Source organism: Tachyglossus aculeatus, chromosome 4 (genome assembly GCF_015852505.1).
Source record: "Tachyglossus aculeatus isolate mTacAcu1 chromosome 4, mTacAcu1.pri, whole genome shotgun sequence".
In the NCBI taxonomy this organism is placed as follows: Eukaryota; Metazoa; Chordata; class Mammalia; order Monotremata; family Tachyglossidae; genus Tachyglossus; species Tachyglossus aculeatus.
In genome coordinates, this window is record NC_052069.1 from 74369821 (window position 1) to 74393692 (window position 23872).

At 43.5% G+C, this 23872-nt stretch overlaps 1 protein-coding gene across 1 annotated transcript; it reads left to right on the forward strand.

The window, feature by feature from the left end:
• Nucleotides 1–7572: 7572 nt before the first annotated feature.
• On the forward strand, nucleotides 7573–21974 carry LOC119927091 (protein S100-A6-like). Its single transcript, XM_038745632.1, is given in 5 exon segments — nucleotides 7573–7617; nucleotides 11077–11193; nucleotides 20146–20215; nucleotides 20218–20282; nucleotides 21846–21974. Coding segments are annotated over 5 exon segments (426 nt in total).
• The last annotated feature ends 1898 nt before the right edge of the window (nucleotides 21975–23872 follow it).

Here is a 23872-nt window from a genome sequence, read left to right on the forward strand (position 1 = left end):
CAATTAGAAGGAGGGTAGTATCCTGGTGTGACACCATTCTTTACCTTGTTCCTAGTTGGGTTGTGTTCATGAGGTCAATTCCCATTCTTTCCAAACAGGCCAGCCAGGGGTGTCACATGTCTTGGTGAAGACCACCTGGGTTTCCAATCTTGAAAGACTCCTTATGACAGTCCTTCCCAAGAACACAGTATACTCTGTAGACTAACTGACCTAATGGGTGGAGGATTGTATGCCTGAGAGAAGGTGAGGCTCTTGGGTTGGCACCTTGTGTTAACCCTCAGACCCTCTCCAAGAATGGGTAGGTCAGGGGTTGGGAAAAGAGTCTAAGAACCTTTGGGTTAGGCTTGGGTGTGATTCTAGGGAGAGAAAATTCATGAACTAGGTTTTCTTGAGCATTTAGAATTTCAGGGCCTCTGATGAGTGGGTTTTATATTAGGTCACAGATTGGGAACCATGGAAGGGACAACAAACTATGTCATAATTAATTATACCTATTCCAGTGCTTAGCCCAGTGCTTTAGCACAAAGGAGGCATTTATTAAATACTACTTATTATTCATTATTAGGGTGGGTTTAGAGGGGCTCAATGATTATTCATTCTAGTTTCTCCTGTAATTATTGATGTAATGGGACCTATCTGTCAATATTGGGCAGCAATTTTTGATCAGTGTAAAAAGTCATTGGAGTAGTCTTCTGGGGACAAAGTCCTGACACCTTGGGTTCAACCATAACTGAGAATTGCACCAACATTTTAAGACTAAATCGATGGGAAATTTTTGCAAATGTCTGAGGGATGTACATGTAATAGATCCCAAAACACTCGTCTTCCCAGGTCACTCCTCCTATCCCCCTATGCCCTATAATACCAAGCAATTATGTTTCCACAGCCAATGAAACATTTGAGGAAAATGAAATAAAATGAAGGACAATGCCATATATAAGGAATGTTTAGACTTCGCACTAGTGGTAATGTATCAACTTCTTTTGGTCTGCTCTCATGCTGCTGCTGATAATAATAATAATAATGATGGTATTTGTTCAGCACTTACTGTGGGTCAAGCACTGTTCTACGCACTGGTGTAGCTGCAAGCTAAACAGGTTGGACACAGTTTCTGTCCCTCATGGGACTTATAGTCTTAATCCCTATTTTACAGATGAGGGTTCTAATCATGACTCTGCCACTTACCTGCTGTGTGACCTTGGACAAGTCACTTAACTTCTCTGTGCCTCAGTTACCTCATCCATAAAAAGGGTATTGAGACTATAAACCCTATGCAGGACAGGGAGTATGTCCAACCTAATTAGGTTATATCTTGCCCAGCACTTAGTATAGTTCCTGGAACATAATAAGCACTTAAAAATACTATAAAAAAGGGGAACTGAGGCACAGAAAAGTGACCTGCCAAAGGTTACACAGCATACAAGTGGTGGAGCAGGGATTAGAACCCAGGTCCTCTGATTCCCAGGCCTTTCCACTACGGTATACTACTTTTCATGCTGATGGTATAAATGTCGCTTCCCCACTTTGGTAAAATTTACTTATGGTTTATTTAAATATGAAATAATCTTGACTATCGAAGATAACAAAATGGCAGTTGATCAATCACAATATTTTGCTAGCCAACTCTGCATGGGGCAAAACCAATGCTTATTAGAAAAAAATCCATCACAAGCTCAAATGCTTCTAAACAGCATGAACAGAAAGAAACTTGTTTTCAATTTTATCAAAAGAGTGTTTGCACTCTGTTTTTTGTTGTAACTTGTGCTAATCAGATGAACTCTGTTATATGTTCAAAAATGATTGGGTTTTTTTTTTTTGTTTCCTGTGAGAGTATATCCTGGGGCCTGACTTTTGACTGGCACAAGATTCTGCCAAGCTAACTAGTCTTGCCAGAGGACTTATCTGATTTGATTTCAGATCTTCTTATGTACCCTATCTCATACTTGTTCTCTACTGGATGTAAAAGGGGACAGAAGCTTTAATTTTTCTAGGCAGAAATATGTTCTCCCCAGAGTGATCCTTCAGCTCCCTCTCACGGTTTTAGAAAGCTGTATTCAAGCATCATTCATGAAAATAAGGTTGTGGGCAAATACCTTTACCTGTAAATCTGCTTGCATTTTCAATTTGAAGGAATCTCAGTTTTCTCAGTTTCCCATGGAATGGGGGTAAATCTGAAATGCAACCTGCATGCAGAATAAGAGGTGAGAAGCAATGTGACAATGGATAGAGTACAGGCCTGCGAGTCATAAGGAACTGGGTTCAAATCCCTCTTCTAGACTGTGAGCCCATTGTTGGGTAGGGACCGTCTCTATATGTTGCCAACTTGTACTTCCCAAGTGCTTAGTACAGTGCTCTGAAAACAGTAAGCGCTCAATAAATACGGTTGAATGAATGAATGCTCTGCCACTTTGCTGTGTGACCTAGGGCAAGTCACTTAACTTCTCTGGGCCTCAGTTACCTCATCTGTAAAATGGGGATTAGGAGTGTGAGCCTCACATGGGACAGGGACTGTGTCCAACCTGATTAACCTGAGCTGTTTAGCACATAGTAAGCACTTAACAAATACTATTAGTATTATTATTATTAATTAGTATTCTTATCATCATCATAGGGATTCCAGGGTGGGCATGGAGACATGAGAAGCAGCATGGCTCAGTGGAAAGAGCATGGGCTCTGGAGTCATTCATTCATTCATTCATATTTATTGAGCGCTTACTGTGTGCAGAGCACTGTACTAAGTGCTTGGGAAGTACAAGTTGGCAACATATAGAGACAGTCCCTACCCAACAGTGGGCTCACAGTCTAGAACGGGGAGACAGAGAACAAAACAAAACATATTAACAAAATAAAATAAATAGAATAAATATGTACAAATAAATAAATAGAGTAATAAATACATACAAACATATATACAGGTACTGTGGGGAGGGGAAGGAGGTAAGGTGGCGGGGATGGAGAGGAGGAGGAGGGGGAGATGAAGGAGGGGGCTCCATCTGGGAAGGCCTTCTGGAAGAGGTGAGCTCTCAGTAGGGCCTTAAAGGGAGGAAAAGAGCTAGCTTGGTGGATGGGCAGAGGGAGGGCATTCCAGGCTTGGGGGATGACATGGGCAGGGGGTCGATGGCGGGACAGGCGAGAATGAGGCACGGTGGGGAGATTAGCGGCAGAGGAGCGGAGGCTGCGGGCTGGGCTGCAGAAGGAGAGAAGGGAGGTGAGGTAGGAAGGGGTGAGGTGATGGAGATCATTAAAGCCGAGGGTGAGGAGTTTTTGCTTGATGCATAGGTTGACAGGCAGCCACTGCAGATTTTTGAGGAGGGGAGTAACTTGCCCAGGGCGTTTCTGGACAAAGACAATCTGGGCAGCGGCATGAAGTATGAAGAGGGGAGAGACAGGAGGATGGGAGATCAGAGAGGAGGCTGATACACTAGTCCAGACGGGATAGGATGAGAGCTTGAACGAGCAGGGTAGCGGTTTGGATGGAGAGAAAAGGGTGGATCATTAAATGACATTAAATGACAAAGACATTAAATGCATTTTATTAGAACGCTTAGAAACATCAAAGTAAACAGAAGCTCAAAATGCAGTAAATAGAAACTACATTCCCACAGGACAGCTATCCAATTGCCTTACCTGTTTGGTATGATTGGTATGATAAATGAAAAGGATAGGTGAAAAATAAATTGGATACAGATAGTCAGACCTCCGTTATATTTCCAGTAAAGGATTTAGAGTAAAGCTCAAAAAGATGTATTGAGAGTTTCTAACACCAAATTCTTCAGGGTCAAATCCCTTCATTCTAACAGTATTTATTATCAAATTATTTACGTTTTCCTTTAGCAAGTGATTGCGTGGCTGAGCCTTCAAGGTAAAGTGTTCAGTCAAGTGTTTAGGCAGAAAGAATGGGCATTTTATAACCAGCTGCTCCAATTACACAGGCTACTCACAATTTAACATTTTTTATGGTATTTGTTAAGCACTTGGTATGTGACAAGCACTGCTGTAAGCAGTGGGATAGATACAAGGTTATCAGGATGGACAGAGTTCCTGTCTTGCATGTGGCTCACAGTCTAGATAGGAGCAAATAGGATTTAATCCCCTTTTTACAGATGAGGAAACTGAGGGACAGAGAAATTACATGATTTACACAATGTCACATAGCAGACAACTGGCAGAACTGGGATTAGAATCTAGGTCTTCTGGCTCCCGTGACTGAGTTCTTTCCACTAGGCCATGCTGTTTCTCCTGTTTTCTGTCTGTATAATTACTGGAGTTAAGATCTCTATTTTACTACATGAGCTTGAAAGTGATGTGTCAGGAAAACACTTATAACTTAAATGCAGGCAGTTAATTACTGTCAATCTCTGCAACAATAAATGGAAGAAAAGGTGAAAAGCTCAGGAAGCAGTGTGGCTTAGTGGAAAGAGCACGGGCTTGGGAATCAGAGACCATGGGTTTTAATCCCACATCTGCCACTTGTCTGCTGTGTGCCCTTGGGCAAGCCACTTAACTTCTCTATGCCTCAGTTACCTCATCTGTAAAATGGTGATTAAAACTAGGAGCACCCCCATGAGACAACCTGATTACCTTGTACCCACCCCAGTGCATAGAACAATGCTCGGCACATAGTAAACACTTAACAAATACCATAATTATTATTATTATTAGAATGGAAAATTTGAAATAGGGAAGGGGTGAAGGCAGAAGGTGACTGGGAATGGAAGAATGTTCAGATGAGGAAAAAGGTTGGATCCGAATGAGAAGAGTTGCAAAGTAGAAGATAAAAGGACACTGGGGAAGTGTAAAGCAGCATGAATCATACTTTCTCTGTGACTTTTCATACTTATGCTCTGTAGTGAATCAAATATTTTTCCTCCACCTAACCACTCTCCTTTTCCACACCAATGATCTCCTGTTGGATGTGAATCCCAGGTTTAAGGCTTTTCTAGAAGTTTAGGACACACACTATGGCAATGAAAGTATTTGTGCCAATGTATTTTTGCTTCAAGTATAAGGGAAACAAATGGCTAGGAAAATAATGACTGCTTTTCTTAAATCCTTGAACTCAAAACATGAACACGAGTGTCCTAATGGAAAGAGCACTGGATCAGGAATCAGGAGGCCCAGATTCTAGTCCTAACTCTACAATTTGCCTGCTTTGTGACTTTGAGCAAGTCAAATAATTTCTTTGAACTTCAGTTTGCTTAACCATAAAATGGGGATAAAATGCCTTTTCGCCCTCTCTAAACTAGTTCAATTAATTTACTGAGTATTTACGGTGTGCAGATCACTGAACTGTTTGGGACAATATGATACAACAGAGTTGGTACAATTCCTGCCCACAGGGAGCTAACAGTCGACAGGGAGAGATACTGATCAATCAATCCTATTTACTGAGTGCTTACCGTGTCCAGACAACTGTACTAAGAGCTTTGGAGAGTACCATATAAAGGAGTTGGTAGACCCATTCCCTGCCCACGAGGAGCTTATAATAATAATAATTGTGGTATTTGTTAAACGCTCACTATGTGCCAAGCCTTGGGGTAGATCGGGTTGAACACAGTCCCTGTCCCACATAGAGCTCATTGTCTCAATCCCCATTTTGCAGATGAGGGATCTGAGGCACAGAGAACTGAAGTGACTTACTCAAGGTTACACAGCAGACAAGGGGAGGATCAATCAATCAATCAATCGTATTTATTGAGTGCTTACTGTGTGCAGAGCACTGTACTAAGCGCTTGGGCAGTACAAGTTGGCAACATATAGAGACAGTCCCTACCCGACAGTGGGATGACCTTCTAACTCCTAGGCCCATGTTCTATCCACTATGCCCTGCTGCTTTTTACAGTCTAGACATTAAAATATATTAGGGATAGAGAAAATATTAGATTGTTAGAGTAATTACATAAGTGTTGTGGATCTGTGTACCCTTTAAACACTTCCATGCTCACCACGGCCCCACAGCCCAACGGTACACAGTCCAGTGCACAGTTGACAGAGAGGGGAGACAGAGAGGGGAAATAAAAGGCTTACTCTGGGAAAGCTCCTAGGAAGAGATGTGCTTATCCTCCCCCACCTTGATTAGTACATCATCTTCCTTACAGACCTCCTTGCCTTCTGTCTCTTCCCACTTTAGTCAATACTTCACTCAGCTTCCCAGGTCATTTTTCTACAAAACTCTCAGTCTATGTTTCCCCACTCCTCAAGAAGGTCCAGTGGTTGCCCATCAAACTCCACATCAAACAGAAACTCCTTACCATAGGTTTCCAGGCAATCATCTTGCCTCGTCCAACTTTACCTTTCCTACTACAATCCAGCCCACACATTACAGTGCTCTGCACACAGTAAGCGCTCAATAAATACGATTGAATGAATGAATCTACTCACTGTATCTCCATCTCATCTATCTCATCATGGACTTCTTGCCCCATCCTGCCTCTGGCCTGGAACACCCTGCCTCTTTATATGTGATAGACAATTACTCTCCACACCTTCAAAATCACATCTCCCCAAAGAGGTCTTCCCTGACTAAGCCCTCATTTCGTCTTCTCCCCCTTTCTTCGACATCACTCTTGCATTTGGATTTGTACCCTTTATTCACCCCTCCCTCAGCCCCGGAGCACTTATGTATACATCTATAATTTAATCATTTATACTAATGCCTGTCTCTCCCTCTAGAACATAAGCTCACTGTGGGCAGGGAACATGTTACTTACTCTGTTATATTTTGCTTCTCCAAGTGCTTAATATTGAGCTCTGCACACTGTAAGAGCTCAATAAATAGGACTGATTGTTGTGATTTTAGGAGGGTTTTGAAGTGGGAAGAGTGATGGACTGCTAAGAAAACAGCATATCCTAGTGGAAAGAGCATAAACCTGGGATTCAGAAAGCCTATGTTGCAAGCCTGGCACTGCCAGCCTACGTGCATGACCTTAGGGAAGTCACTTCACTTCAATGAACCTCTTTTTCCTTCATCTGTAAAATGGGGATTTGATATCTGTTCTCCACCTATTTAGACTGTGAGTCCCATGTGGGACAGGGACTGTATTCAACCTGATTAACTCATATATATGTCCAAATGCTTAGAAAAGTATTTAATTTAAGCACTTAACAACTACCATATTATAAAAAGATCACAAAAATAAGCCCAGACACAGATGGACTAAATACTAGAATACACTAAATACTAAATACTAGAGTAACTCCAGATATGACTATGTTACCTGCCTTTGCCTGAGGTAACTAGCTGAGAACTGGGAGATAACATCATTTAAACGTAATCCATGAAAAGATTTCAGGTATAATCCTGGGAACTGTAGGCTACTATAAATGAAAATGTGTAAACATTTCGGGTGAGTGTGAAAAATCCAATTAAGAACTTCCCTATGAATCCCTGAATAATAAAGATGAGTAAAAATGGTTTCCTTACAATGAGGAAATGGCAGTGACACTTTGATAAGCTCCTTATAACTTCCACTACTGGAGGATGACACTCCGTGAAGATAAGTTTGTCTGCCAATATGTGAAGACTCGGCATTTGCTCCAACATTTGATGACATCACCACTATATTCAGAGTAATGAAGAATGGCAAAGTTCCCAGATCTTATGGCACACCATTTGAGGTATCCTAGTAGGGAGGAGATAGATTGCTTGTCGCCTTCATAAGCCCTTACTCAACATATGGAACTGTTGGCAGATCCTACTTGTGACTATATTTTGGATGATTATTGGAGATGGACCTGAGGTCAAGGGCTAAAGGGAAAGCAGGCTCTTAGTCTTGAAGCACTCTGTTACCAGGGAACTATATTTCCCAGTATTATGGAATCCAATTAGCAAGCTTTGTAATAATAATAATGTTTGCATTAGTTAAGCGCTTACTATATGCAAAGCACTGTTCTAAGCACTGGGGAGGATACAAGGGGATCAGATTGTCCCATGTGGGGCTCACAGTCTTCATCCCCATTTTACAGATGAGGTAACTGAGTCACAGAGAAGTTAAGTGACTTGCCCAAAGTCACACAGCTGACAATTAGCGGAGCAGGATTAGAACCCATGACCTCTGACTCCCAAGCCCATGCTTTTTCCATTGAGCAACGCTGTTTCTCTAAATGCAGAATTGTAAACACAGAAGGACCTTCACCGGCTTTCTCTCACTTCCTGACCGTTAGAATCCAATCTGACAGTCTCGAAAACATTTGAGTTCCCAAGTTTTGGTTCTTGCTCTGTATCTAAGGAGGTTTTCTTGAATATGGATACTAATTTGTGTTTCTAATAAGGACTGTATATGAAGGGGTATTCATAAATAAATAAATAGAATACTATTCTATTTATTTTGCTAATGATGTGCATCTAACTTTATTTCTATTTGTTCTGATGACTTGACACCTGTCTATATGTTTTGTTTTATTGTCTGTCTCCCTCTTCTAGACTGTGAGCCTGTTGTTGGGTAGGGACTGTCTCTATATGTTGCCAACTTGTACTTCCGAAGTGCTTAGCACAGTGCTCTGCACACAGTAAGCGCTCAATAAATACAATTGAATGAATGAATGAAAGGAGTGGCTCTGGTTTAGCTCTTATCTTTTTCTTTCCTTGGTTGTTAAACTAAGCTTTTGTGTTTCAGTTATGAGTACTTAGAGCCACAGACTTATCTATTATATACTAGCCTGCACCTAGCTATCATCATTCATTCATTCATTCATTCAATCGTATTTATTGAGCGCTTACTGTGTGCAGAACACTGTACTAAGCGCTTGGGAAGTACAAGTTGGCAACATATAGAGACAGTCCCTATCCAAAAGCGGGCTCACAGTCTAGAAGGGGGAGACAGACAACAAAACAATATGTCCTTCAGCAATATTATTCCAAGATGCACAGATTTACAAAACTAAATAAAATAAAGTAGTGCATCCTTGGGAGACTAATAGACCCAATGAAACAATGTGGCATAACAATGATCAGTTGCAAGACAGCAGCAGCAGACAGATGGTCCTGGTATACAACAAGTAGAAATGGGGCAATTCATTCAGTGGTATTTATTATGGCAGAGCACCATAATAATAATAATGATGGCATTTATTAAGCGCTTACTAAGTGCAAAGCACTGTTCTAAGCACTGGGGGGGATACAAACTGATCAGGTTGTCCCATGGGGGGCTCACAGTCAATCCCCAATTTACAGATGAGATAACTGAGGTGGAGTCAGAATTTGAACCCATGACCTCTGACTCCAAAGCCCGTGCTCTTTCCTCTGAGCCACGCTGCTTGGGAGAGTACAATACCACAGAGTTGGTAGACATGTTCTCCGACCATAAAGAGCTTATAGTCTAGAGGCAAATGTCTTAGAACAAAGACTTGGGAAAGATTAAGACAGCAGGAGGAAAAAATAAAAACAGCACCAGAAAGTGAGGTAATAAATGCAATAATAAAACAAGGGGTGTTCTAGACATGACATAGAGTGGAAGAAAATACGATAGATACACACACACACAGACACACACACAAACACCCCATTATATCCCATATCTAGAAACAAAATGTTTTGTTATGTCCCAATCTTAAATGCCTTTTCCAGTTAGATTGTAATCCTGCAGCCTAACTTTGCTTTATTGATGGTGCACTTAAAAAGAAGGAATTCTGGGAACACTTTCTATCTTAAACTAGTCAGAGGCTGAAGAGATGTCACAGAGGTCCCAGAGGAAAGAAAAAATGATTCAGTGCCTAACATAAGGTATGCCCAAAGCATTTAATTCTGTTAAAGACTCAATTCAGCAAATCCATTTCACTCACTACTAAGTATGTTTGACCTCTCCCAAGTTTGGAACAATTTCTATTACTTTAGGCATTGCTAAGATGCCTTCCATAATATTTCCTTAGTGTTAGAGCATACTTAAAGCCCTGGAGCTGGCCCACTGCCAAACATCTTAACATGAATTACAGAATCATTTCTTTGCATTCCATCCAAAAAGAGAAATATGATCATTGAGACTACATCTTTACTGTGTCTATGGCAGGAACGGTACTACTTTCCCCTCTTGAATGGCCCAGGAACTTCAAGTTAAAATGAGGCTGGTAGGCTTTGTGGAGTGTTGAACAATTTAACAAGAAAGCAGACTATAGTACAATAACTCTACCTCTCTTTACTTAAAGGAGCTGAACAAAACTCACTCAGAGGCTAGGTTTCCAGCATGTTATCCTGTGAACTGGGCATACCACACCCATTTGACAATCACAACTAATTATCCCTATTTATGGGATACGCTGATGATTTCTATTGCACTTCTGAATAGGAACAAGATGTGGTCAAGTCTACATGTTGTTCAGCTAAATTGTTTCATTTAGAATGACACTCCTAAGCAGCACACAAACCCTAAGCAGTTTTGCATATCATGAAGCAAACTCAAAGTCGCTGTAAAATAGTACTGTGGTATCACCTGTGCTCATCTCAGTTTGTGAAGTCTCAAGGAAAACATTTTTTTCTTTTTGTACTGAGCTGAAAAAATTGGGAGACTCAGAGGCCTTTAGTCCTTGATCCTTCAATCTCCATTATCTCTCTATTTTGAACTCTTCATTAACTCAATGAGCTCAAGCATTTTAGTATTTGCTTCAAGACACTCTACAGTCTCTACACCATTGAGATAACATCCTGTACAAAAAATTATTTTATTAAAAATGTATTGAAAAACAAGGTGCCTGGAGCCCAATAAAAAATACTGTAGCTTGAAACTGGCCAAAAAAATAGCATCTGCATAAGCACAGTTATACAAAATTTTGGCTTAATGTGTCAGAAATGCTTTAGAATCTCAACATTTTTTCATCATTCTCTGTGGTCAAAAGCAAAATACCACAGGAATGCAAAGACTAAGATTAAGACAATGCAGGCATCCTAGACAGACAGTGCTTTGCACACAGTAAGCGCTCAATAAACATGATTAATAATTTGTCATTTAGGATTCCATCTGAATTTGTTCCTCACATATTTATTGGATTATTACACCTGTATTAGGCTTCAGGACATGGAGGAATCATTGTAGACTGTACACAACAAAGATGAATTTATTGTTTTTCAATTTTAAAAAATCATAGAAATTTCTTAAGCCTCCAAATGATACAGCAAGATGGAATAACACCCCCAAAACACTGATTTCAGTCATGAAAGATAATAACCCTATGCTTTACCATGCTAGGAGAGAAAAGAACATTGTAAAGAGAAGCAGCATGGCCTAGTGGCAAGAGCACAGGCTTGGGAGTCAGAGCTCATGGGTTCTAATCTCACTTCTGCCACTTGTCTGCGGTGTGACATTGGGCAAGTAATTTAAGTGAGTCTACACTCACTCCCTTGGTGACCTCATTCGCTCCCACGGCTTCAACTATCATCTCTATGCTGATGACACCCAAATCTACATCTCCGCCCCTGCTCTCTCTCCCTCCCTCCGGGCTCGCATCTCCTCCTGCCTTCAGGACATCTCCATCTGGATGTCTGTCTGCCACATAAAACTCAACATGTCCAAGACTGAACTCCTTGTCTTCCCTCCCAAACCCTGCCCTCTCCCTGACTTTCCATTACTGTTGACAGCACTACCATCCTTCCCATCTCACAAGCCCACAATCTTGGTGTCAACCTCGACTCCGCTCTATCATTCACCCCTCACATCCAAGCCGTCACCAAAACCTGCCGGTCTCACCTCCGCAACATTGCCAAGATCCGCCCTTTCCTCTCCATCCAAACCGCTACCCTGCTCGTTCAAGCTCTCATCCTATCTTGTCTGGACTACTGTATCAGCCTCCTCTCCGATCTCCCATTCTCCTGTCTCTCCCCTCTTCAATCAATACTTCACGCCACTGCCCAGATTGTCTTTGTCCAGAAACGCTCTGGGCAAGTTACTCCCCTCCTCAAAAATCTGCAGTGGCTGCCTGTCAACCTACGCATCAAGCAAAAACTCTTCACCCTCGGCTTCAAGAATCTCCATCACCTCGCCCCCTCCTACCTCACCTCCCTTCTCTCCTTCTACAGCCCAGCCCGCACCCTCCACTACTTTGCCACTAATCTGCTCACCGTACCTCGTTCTCACCTGTCCCACCATCGACCCCCGGCCCACGTCATCCCCCGGGCCTGGAATGCCCTCCCTCTGCCAATCCGCCAAGCTAGCTCTCTTCCTCCCTTCAAGGCCCTACTGAGAGCTCACCTCATCCAGGAGGCCTTCCTAGACTGAGCCCCCTCCTTCCTCTCCCCCTCCTCCCCCTCTCCCCTCGCCTTACCTCCTTCCCTTCCCCACAGTACCTGTATATATGTATATATGTTTGTACATATTTATTACTCTATTTATTTATTTATTTATTTTGCTTGTACATATTCTATTTATTTTATTTTGTTAATATGTTTTGTTTTGTTGTCTGTCTCCCCCTTCTAGACTGTGAGCCCGTTGTTGGGTAGGGACCATCTCTATATGTTGCCAACTTGTTCTTCCCAAGCGCTTAGTACAGTGCTCTGCACACAGTAAGTGCTCAATAAATATGATTGAATGAAGGAATGAATGAATTTAACTTCTCTGTACCTCAGTTACCACATCTGTAAAATGGGGATTGAGACTGTGAGCCCTACATGGGACAACCTGATCACCTTGTATCTATCCCAGTGCTTAGAACAGTCCTTGGCACATATTAAGCACTTAAGAAATACCATAATCATTATTATAATTATTATTAAAGATGTAATGTCCAGTCCATGTCAACCCAAAGGAAATTCCTTCCTTTGAAATGACTGCACTTTGAGTTTTCCCATTAGCCAAGACAGAAACCCTACCCCACTTCCTTATTCCAGGAATCCAGCTCTCTAATCTATTTCATTTCTTCTTTTATCATTCATTTATTTCTTCCAAAGCTTCAGTGTTTCTGGCTCCCATATGAAACCTCACTGCAGTTTCCGCTTCTGCATTTCTGCCCATTTCCCTGGCTAGCGGTCTCTCTTGGCTTTCCTGTGCTAGAATTCCCTCCCTCTCTAAATCCATTAAACACAGCTCTTCCCATATACAAAGCCACCAGTTCCTTCTCCAGTTCATTCCCAGAACCCTGCTTTGCTGCTGGGCGCACCAGCGATCACCAGCATTTATGTCCCTAGTCACACTCTCCCTATTCACACTCTCCAAAATGCTTAGTACATGTTCTGCACAGAGCTTACTCTCTGCTTACACTTAATAAATGTCATGCATTGATTGACTGATCCACTCTGAACGCTTTGTATATGTGATATTCAACTTAATGATATTCAATGACTCCTTAGTTACTCTATAAATATTTTAATGTCTGACTACCCCATTAGAGTGTAACCTCCTCGTGACCCGAAGATGCGCACTCGCATATTTTATACTCTACAAGTATTAGTTTGGTGTGTTGTACCCAATGGGCACTCAAGAGAGCATACTTTTACAGCTACTTTTATTTTATGGGGATGCAGAGTTAGGGAGCTTAGAGCCAGGCGAAGGTGGAGTGGGAGGAAGGGAGGTAATGATAGTGTAAGAAGAGAAAGGTGTTGGAGGGAAGAGAACAGAGAGGATAAAGTTTCAAGGTCTTCCACCTCTCCCTTGCTCCTGCTCTTTCCTTATCCCAATCCAATCTGGCCCTCAACCGGAAAAGCAATACCTGCCACCCATGCTTCCAGGAGTCACTAGTTTAATGATACCTCACTCCTATTGTCTGGTTCTGATTCCAAGTGGTGTAAAAGATGCTAATCTAGCCTTATAATTTCTCATATGGGCTTTGGACTGAGAATGTTTGATTTTTTTCTGGCTCTTTTTTTCAATCGTTAATTCATTCAATTGTATTTACTGAGCAGTTACTCTGTGCAGAGCATGGTACTATGCCCTTGGGAGAGTAAAACAGAAATAAACAGACATATTAACTGCCCACAAAGAGCTTACAGTCTAGATTGAGGGAGACATCAATATAAATAGATAAATTACAGATATGAATATAAGCTCTGTGGGGCTGTGAGGGGGAAAGAACAAAGAGAGCAAATCAGGGGGATGCAGAAGGGTGGGAGAAGAGGAATGAGGGGCTTAGTCTGGGAAGGCCTCTTGGAGGAGATGTACCTTCAATAAGGCTTTGAAGGGAAGGAGAGGGACAGGGACTTTATTCCACCTGATTAACTTGGCACAAAGTAAGCAATTACCAATATCATTATTATTATTGTCATCATTATTATTGTCATCCTTCCCTTCAAAGCCTTATTGAAGGTACATCTCCTCCAAGAGGCCTTCCCAGACTAAGCCCCTCATTCCTCTAATGACTTTATTCCATCTAATGATTGGGGCATCCCTTTCCCATCCTGTCACCTCTTTTTATGGCATTTGTGAAGCCCTTACTATGTGCCAGACACTGTAACAAGCACTAGGATAGATACAAGATAATCAGGTTGGACACAGCCCCTGTCCCATTTGAGGATCACAGTTTTGAGAAGCAGCACGACTTAGCAGAAGAGCACGGGTTTGGGAGGTCATGGGTTCTAATTTCGCTCTGCCACTTGTCAGCTGCGTGACCTCGAGCAAGTCACTTCACTTCTCTGGGCCTCAGTTACCTCATCTGTAAAATGGGGATTAAGACTGTGAGCCCCACGTGGGACAACCTGATTACCTTGCATGTACTTCAGAGCTTAGAACAGTGCTTGGCACATAGTAAGTGCTGAACAAATACCGTAATTATTATTATTATTGGTCCCCATTTTACAGATGAGATAACTGAGGCACAGGGAAGTTAAGTGACTTGCCCAAGGTCACACTTCAGACCTCTACTTCCACCATCTCTGGAGAGGAATCTCCTCCCAGTAGAGTGGGATAACAGAAGAAGTCTTCCCAACACTGGTAAAGCTATGAAACACTGGTAAACTATGACAGAACCAAGGCTGCTCCTGCCTGGAATGGTGATGCAGGAAAATAGCCCCTCCCAAAAAGGATTCCCTGTTGTTATTAATGTTATAATTTTGTTCAATTTACCCCACAATTTCTATCCCTGTGTGTCCATCCTTCCCCTAGCCTGTTACATTGTAAGCCCCTTCAGGGCCAGGAGACATGCCTGAATAGATAGCCCTATATTTTTCCACAGCAGTACAGTGTGTATCATGGATTAGTCAATGCCAGGGTAGCTGTATGTAAAATCAGATAATATATGGACAGAAAAACTGAATGCTATTATTAAATTATTGGACCTAAACAGAAGTGATAGACAAAGAAGTAGAACATCTAATCAGGAAGGCCAACACAGTCATGGAGTTGCAGCACAGTACATGGTATCAGGCTCCAGACCTCCAGTGTCCAAAGCGGCAGTACCAGCCCACCTTTTCTCAAGCTGTGGTGCTTGGCCTCCCCTCTCCAAAGCTCTAGATAAGCTTGACCAGAAGGTGCCACATCCAACCAACTCCTTGAGTAGTTATATCACAGTCACTCATGAGAGATTTATAAATTCAATTCCAAGACAGGATTATAAATGGAGAACTTCTAGGTGAAGTAAGCATCCCGTTATATAGCTCAACTCCACATGGCTGTGCTGACTGGGTGAGACATGAGAGAAGAATGGACAACAGTAGTGGACTGTTCAAAACATAAGTTTTCATATTCCTACCCCAAACCTGAGCTCCATCTCTTTCCAGTCACTGAAGACAGCACCACCAACTTCCCTCTCTCACAAGTCCATAACTTCGGCAATGCCCTTGTCTCATCTCTCTCATTCAGGCTACACATTCAATTTGTTACACAAATCTGTAAATTCCACCTTCACAGCTTTGCTAAAATCTGCCCTTTCCTCTCCATCCAAACTGCTTCCACACCAAAACAAGCACTTATAGTCCACCTGGACCACTGTAAGCCACCTCGCTGACCACCCTGCCTCATGTCTCTCCCAATTCTAGTTCATACTTCACTCTGCTGTCTGGATCATTAAAATAAAAAACATGTCCATGTCTCCCCATTCTTCAAGAACCTCCAGTAGTTGCCCATCCACTTTCACATCAAAAGAAACTCCTATAATCAGCTTTAATTCCTTGTACTGTACCTTACTGATTTTCTACTACAATCCAACCTGCATTAGATTTGTTCCTCTAATGCCAACTACTTACTGTACCTCAATCTCATCTATTAAACCTCTCATCTCTGAACCCTTGTCCACATCCTCTGTCTGGCATGGGATTCTATCTCCCATCACATATGACAGACTCTCCCTTCCCTCAAATCCCTCCTGCAATCACACCTTCTTCAAAGGTCTTTCCCTAACTAACCCCTTATTTCCCCTTTCACTGTGTCACCTATGAAGTTTAATCTGTACCCTTTAAACACTTGATATTCACTCTACCCTCAGCTTCACAGAATTATGTACATATCCATAATTGATTTAAATGTTTTACTCCCCCCTCTAGACTGTAAACTCCTTGTGGGCAGGGAACATGCCTACTAACTCTATTGTACTGTGCACTCCCAATCACTTAGTAGAGCACTCTACATAGTGTAACCACTAAATGAATATCACTGAATGATATGAAACAGCTGCTGTGTGGTGAGCAGAAACTGGAGATGCTAGATTCAGCAATAAACAGTCCCAGACAATGCTGCATCCCAGACGACAACTGGCAGCCAATCACCACCAAAAGGAAGAAGCCATTCATTTTGCACAGAAAACTCAAGAAGGCAAAGACCAACAACGCCACTTGCTTCAAACAACCAACAGAGCAACCCAGTAAGGACAATCTGTGTTTGTGCAGTGTAGCTCAGAGTAAGTCTACACTGATCTTTTCAGCCACCAATGCACCCATAAGTGAATTCCATCATCGATACCAGCAATTGTTTTGTGAGTACCAAGGACATTATATATAATGCTTTGTGCATTTTAAGTATTTGGCAAGGGTCAAATAAATAAAATGGAATTTGGGTGTAGACTAGTTCATTGTTTTAATTGTCCCAAATGCACTTGGACTTTTCTTTGAACTTTTAGTACTAAAGTATGGCTCCTAATTTCAAAGCAAAGGGTATACTTACAATCTTGCTCGTGTTATTGAGTTTTTCAAGTTTACCTCTGAAGGGGCCCGCATAATGGTGATGTTACCTGCCTTTAAAAACCCACTGGGAGGAACTTGGGTTTCAATATTCCATATTCAGAGACACAAGTCATATAGGTAAACACCAGTTATATAACCACCACAGGGCGATTTAATCTACAACAAGTCAGCAGCAATAGCCAGTGAAAGTAGAATGAATGATCAAAGCAACTACTCTGAAAAGCAGTTTGAGAAGCAGTGTAGCCTAGTGGAAAGAACATGGGCCTGGACCTGGGTTCTAATCCCGTAACCACCACTTTTCTGCTGCGTGACCACTGGCAAGTCACTTAACTTCTCTGTGCCTCAGTTACCTCATTTGTAAAATGGAGATTGAATCATTTTCCCTCCACAATGTCTGAGAGCCTTATATGGGATAGGGACTGTGCCCAACCTGATTTTCTTGCATCTACCCCACAGTTTAGGACAGTGCTTGACACCTAGGAAGGGCTTAACAAATACCATGGGAAAAAAAACATAAAAGCTGCTCCAGAGCACCACATGAGGCACACAAATAAAATATGAGGAATTTAGATCCATTACTGCCCATGGAAACCACCGAATCCATATAGTCATAATTTATTTTGATATCTGCCTTTCCCTTTAGACTGCAAACTCCTTGTGAGCAGGGAACACATCCACCAACTCTTGATATTGTACAAACCCAAGTGCTTACTTAGTACAGTGCTCTGCACACAGTAAGCGCTCAATAAATATGACTGACTGACTAGGCACAAAAAAAGTTGTCCCTTGTGTTGTACTCAATGTTTGTGGCAGCTGGGGCTGTTTTCTTTTTCGCCTCCCGTTCTCTCTTCACATGGGAAGCTTTTGCTCAGAGAGAGCCTGAGCCCCATGTGGGACAACCTGATCACCTTGTATCCCCCCCAGCGCTTAGAACAGTGCTTTGCACATAGTAAGCGCTTAACAAATGCCATTATTATTATTATTTAGTGTTGAATATCAACTCCCCCCAACTCATCCTCTAGGCAAGTCCTCCCTTAAGTCTTACCACACGTCCTCTAGCTGCAGCCAAGAATCTCCCCCTTATCGCCCTAATAATAGTAATAATTGTGGTATTTTTCAAGCACTTACCGTGCTCCGGGCACTGTACTTATGCACTTAGTACAGTGCTCTGCACACAGAAAGCGCTCAATAAATACGAATGAATGAATGAATGCATAAATGCTGGGTGAGGTGGGGAACACAAGCAAATCAAGCTGGACACAGTCCCCGTCCCACTTCTCAATCCCCATTTTACAGGTGAGGCCCAGGGAAGTGAAGTGACACGCCCAAGGTCACCCAGCAGACAAATGGCAGATCGGGACTCACGACTTTCTAGCTCCCAGGCCCGGGCTCCAACCGCTCTGCCGTGCTGCTTCGCGGCTGAGTGGAAGGTCCTGATTCAGTCTGCCCACAATCCCTCCCGCTGCAGCGCTAAACGCCGTTCCCCGAGGCGGCTACCTGTCCCTCCCGGAGTTCCATGAGGCCTGAGCTGAGGAGGAGCTGGAAGGGGCTGGGGTGGGGAGGGGGATTGTTTGCTAAATTGTGTAATCTTGGGTCTGCCTCCCCCCCATCCCCAGCAGCGTGGCTCAATGGGAAGAGCACGGGCTTTGGGGTCATGGGTTCAAATCCCAGGTCTGCCAACTGTCCGCTGTGTCACTTTGGGCAAGTCACTTAACTTCTCTGGGCCTCAGTTACCTCATCTGTAAAATGGGGATTAAAACTGTGAGCCCCCCGTGGGACAACCTGATCACCATATAACTCCCCAGCGCTTAGAACAGTGCTTTGCACATAGTAAGCACTTAACAAATACCATTATTATTATTATTATTATCCCCCCAGCTCTACAAAAAATAATCGACTGCGCCAGTGCCCCTATCCTACCAGCCCCATCCAACCTTTTCTGCCGCTGAGGTTGAGTTAGGGGGACTGGGTAGGGGGACATTCAGTCTCCAGAGAAGCAGTGTGGCTCAGTGGAAAGAGCACGGGCTTGGGAGTCAGAGGTCATGGGTTCGAATGTCGACCCCGCCACTTGTCAGCTGTGTGACCTTGGGCAAGTCACTTAACTTCTGTGGGCCTCAGTTCCCTCATCTGTAAAATGGGGACTAAGACTGTGAGCCCCACACGGGACAACCTTGATCACCTTGTATCCCCTGCAGCGCTTATAACAGTGCTTAGCACATAGCAAGCACTTAACAAATACCACCACTATTTTTAAGGGGAGGGGGGTCTGCAGTCTTTGGACCTCCCTCTCTCTCCCCATCCTGCTTCCCCTCCTACCCTGCCATCCCATCGTTGGCAGGGTGGGGGACAGAAAAAGGGGGTTCGGGGAGAAGGTGGGGGGAGTCAGGGAAGACTGGGATGGGGGGATAGAAGGAGTTTGGGAAGGGGGAAAAACAGGGGGGTTTGGAGGTCGGGGAGGGGAGAAATAGTTGAAATAGTTGAGGGGGTGAGTGTGAGAGAGACAGAGATAAATACATAATAATGGCATTTATTAAGCGCTTACTATGTGCAAAGCACTGTTCTAAGCACTGGGGAGGTCACAAGGTGATCAGGTTGTCCCATGGGGGGCTCACAGTCTTAATCCCCATTTTACAGATGAGGTAACTGAGTCCCAGAGTAGTTGAATGATTTGCCCAAAGTCACACAGCTGACAAGTGGCAGAGTCGGGATTTGAACCCATGACCTCTGAGTGGGAACCTCAGTGTGGGGGTGTAACCAAGCGCTTAGTACAGTGCTCTGCACACAGTAAGTGCTCAATAAATATGACTGAATGAATGAATGGGGGGGATAATGGGGGTGTGTCTCTTTGTGTGATATGATTTGGGTGTGCCCCCGAGTTATGAGTTTTGGGTGGGGATGCGTCACAGATCTGGGTATTTCCCGTCTGTACGGGTGTTGCGTGCTGTGGGTCGCTGTGTGTGCCCTGTGTGGTATGCACATAGTTGTGTGTGCATGTTTGCGTGCCTTGTGGGTGGCTCCGACAGGGATGCAGGCAGGGTGGGGACAGATGGTGCCAGGGCCGGCTGGAAGAAGTTGAGGTTGGACTCATTTAACCCCCTCCCAACCCTGACCCCCAGGTGCCTTGCAGTCCACTCCATGTCTTCTGCCTCCTGGTTTGCATCTTCCACAAATACCCGGGCAAAAAGGGCGAAAGAATTCCCTCAGCAAGGAGGAGCTCAAGGAGCTGATGGAGAACGAGCTCACCATTGAGCGGGTAAGCCCCTGACCCCCCAGACCACCCACTGGATGTCAATTTGCCTACTTCTTCCTTCCCCCCACAACCCCCGACCAACCTCCTTCCACCAGTCCATTAATAACTGTGGTATTTGCTAAGCGCTTACTATGTTCCAGGCACCGCGCCTGGATACAAGCAAATCGGGGTGGACACAGTCCCTTTCCCAGGCGGGGCTCTCAGTCTTCACCCCCATTCCACAGATGAGGGAACTGAGTCCCAGAGAAAGGAAGTGACCTACCCAAGGCCACACAGCAGATGAGTGGCGGAGCCAGGATTAATACCCACGACTTTCTGACAATCATAATAATCATTTTGGTATTTGTTAAGCACATAGTATGTGTCAAGCGCTGGAGTGGATACAAGCAAATCATTGACCCCCAGGCTCATGCTCTATCTATCATGCCATACTGCTTCTGTCTCTCCCCCACCCCCCAACTCTTTGGGATTTATTAATTTTTAATATTTGTTAAGTGTTTACTCTGTGCCAAGTACGGTACCAAGCGCTGGGGTAGATGCAAGCCAATCAAATGGGACACAGTCCCTGTCCCACATGGGGGCTCACAGTCTCAGCCTCCATTTCACAGAGGAGGGTACTGAGGCCAGAGAAGCGAAGTGACTTGCCCAAGGTCACACACAGACAGGTGGCAGAATGGGGATTAGAACTCAGGTCCTTCTGATCCCAGGTCCAAGCTCTATCCCCTAGGCCATGCAGCTCCTTCACTCTGAGCCTCAGTTCCCCCATCTGCAAAATGGGGATCAAAACTGTGAGCCCAACGTGGAACAACCCGATCACCCTGTATCCCCCTTTTCTTCCCTTCAAAGCCCTACTGAGTGCTCACCTCCTCCAGGAGGCCTTCCCAGACTGAGCCCCTTCCTTCCTCTCCCCCTCCTCCCCCTTCCCATCCCCCCACCTTACCTCCTTCCCCTCCCCACAGCACTCGTATATATGTTTGTACATATTTAATACTCTATTTATGTATTTATTTTACTTGTACATATTTATTCTATATATTTCATTTTAATGTGTTTTGTTTTGTTGTCTGTCTCCCCCTTCTAGACTGTGAGCCCGCTGTTGGGTAGGGACTGTCTATATGTTGCCAACTTGTACTTCCCAAGCGCTTGGTACAGTGCTCTGCACACAGTAAGCGCTCAATAAATACAATTAAGTACCCCCCCAGCGCCCAGAACAGTGATTCACACATAGCAAGTGCCCAACAAATGCTATTATTATTATTATTATTATTATTATTATTATTATTATTATTACCATAAAATGCTGCTGGGAAACAGCTTTCCATTATCCTGAATAGTGGATAATCCAAACCCCCAATATTCCTCTGAAAGCCCCTTGTCCCCCTCATTCATTCATTCATTCAATCGTCTTTATTGAGCACTTGCTATGTGCAGAGCACTGTACTAAGCTCTTGGGAGAGTGCAAAGCAGCAATAAACAGACACATTCCCTGCCCATAAGGAGCTGACACTGGGGGGTCCCGGGGAGGGCTGGGTTTAGGGTCTGAATCCATTTCCTCTTTCCCTGCAGAAGCTCAGTGATGTGGAGATTGTAAAGCTAATGAATGACTTGGACCAGAACAAGGACCAGGAAGTGAACTTCCTGGAGTATGTCACCTTGGCCATGATTTACAATGATGCCCTGAAAGGTGTTCTATGAGGCTGTCAAAGAGAGAGAGGTAGGTGTTGGGAGGCTAATCCACTCCCCCCTTCCAGCCATTTAAGTGTGCGCACACCTGTGTATGTGTGTGTGTGTGTGTATGTGCAGAAATGCTAACATTAAAGATTTTTTTTTAAAAGTTGACCCCGCTTTCTGTGTCTCCCTTTCCTTCCCCTGACCTAGGGGAGGTGGGAGAAGAGGAAGAAGAATGGTATTTGTGAAGTGCTTAATAGGTGTCAGGCACTGTACTAAGTGCTGGGGTGGATACAAACAAATCAGGTTAATAATAATAATTATTATTATTATTATGGCATTTGATAAGCACTTACGATGTGCCAAGCACTGCTCCAGGCTCTGGGGTAGACACAAGGTAATCAGTTGTCCCACGTGGGGTTCACAGCCCCAATCCCCATTCTACATATGAGGGAACTGAGGCCCAGAGAAGTTAAGTGGCTTGCCCACGGTCACACATCAGACGAGTGGCAGAGCTGGGATTAGGAGTCAGAGGTCATGGGTTTGAATCCCGGCTCCACCACATGTCTGCTGTGTGACCTTGGGCAAGTCATTTAACTTCTCTGAGCCTCAGTTACCTCAGCTGTAAAATGGGGATGAAGACTGTGAGCCCCCCATGGGACAACCTGATCACCTTGTAATCTTCCCAAGCGCTTAGAACAGTGCTTTGCACATAGTGAGTGCTTAATAAATGCCACCATTATTATTATTATTCTTATCCTCTGTCACCCAAGCCCGTGCTCTTTCCACTAAGCCACGCTCCCTGTCCAAGATGGGGCTCCCACTATCAAGCCCCATTTTTCAGATGAGGTAACTGAGGCATTGAGGAAGTGAAGTGACCTGCCAAAGGTCACAAAGAGGACAAGTGGCAGAGGTAGGACTTGAACCCATGACCTTCTGACTCCCAGGACTGGCCATTCCATTGATTACTTACACAAGCCTATATTCTGGAGCTTCATCGTTGGTGATTACTTGTTTTGATGTCTGTCTCCCCTCTTCTAGACTGTAAACCCAGTATGGGCAGGGATTGTCTCTCTCTATTGCTGAATTGTACTTTCCAAGCACTTAGTATAGTTCTCTGCCCACAGTAAGTGCTCAATAAATATGAATGAATGAATTAATCATATACACTCATACATCTATGTGCATATATACATATATTTGTATGTGTGTGTATTCATTCATTCATTCAATTGTATTTATTAATAATAATAATAATAATAATAATGGCATTTATTAAGCACTTACTATGTGCAAAGCACTGTTCTAAGCACTGGGGAGGTTACAAGTTGATCAGGTTGTCCCTCGTGGGGCTCACAGATTTAATCCCCATTTTCCAGATGAGGTAACTGAGGCCCAGAGAAGTTAAGTGACTTGCCCAAAGTCACACAGCTGACAATTGGTGGAGCCGTGATTTGAACCCATGACCTCTGACTCCAAAGCCCGTGCTCTTTCCTACTGAGCCACGCTGCTTTATTGAACACTTACTGTGTGCAGAACACTGTACTAAGTGCTTGGGAAGTGCATGTATATATATATAGCACTAGGGATTGACATGGGACCTACTAATTTTATGTCAACTTTATACTGAAGTTAACAGATAGGGAAAGCCAAAGACACCTCAGGAATTGTAACTACACTGCACTGAGAAAAATCCCAGCTGTTCGTGATCTGAGGCAAGTCCAGCAAGTCTCTGTGCCTCAGTTTCCTTCATTTTCAAAATAGGGATTCAATACCTGTTCTCCTTCCTACTTTAGACTGTGAGCACCATGTGGGACAGGAACAGTATATGACCTGATTAACAAATAAATGTTTATTAAATACCATTATTATTATTACTATTACTACATTTTACACACATAGAAAGTGAGAAAGTGAAAGAAGAA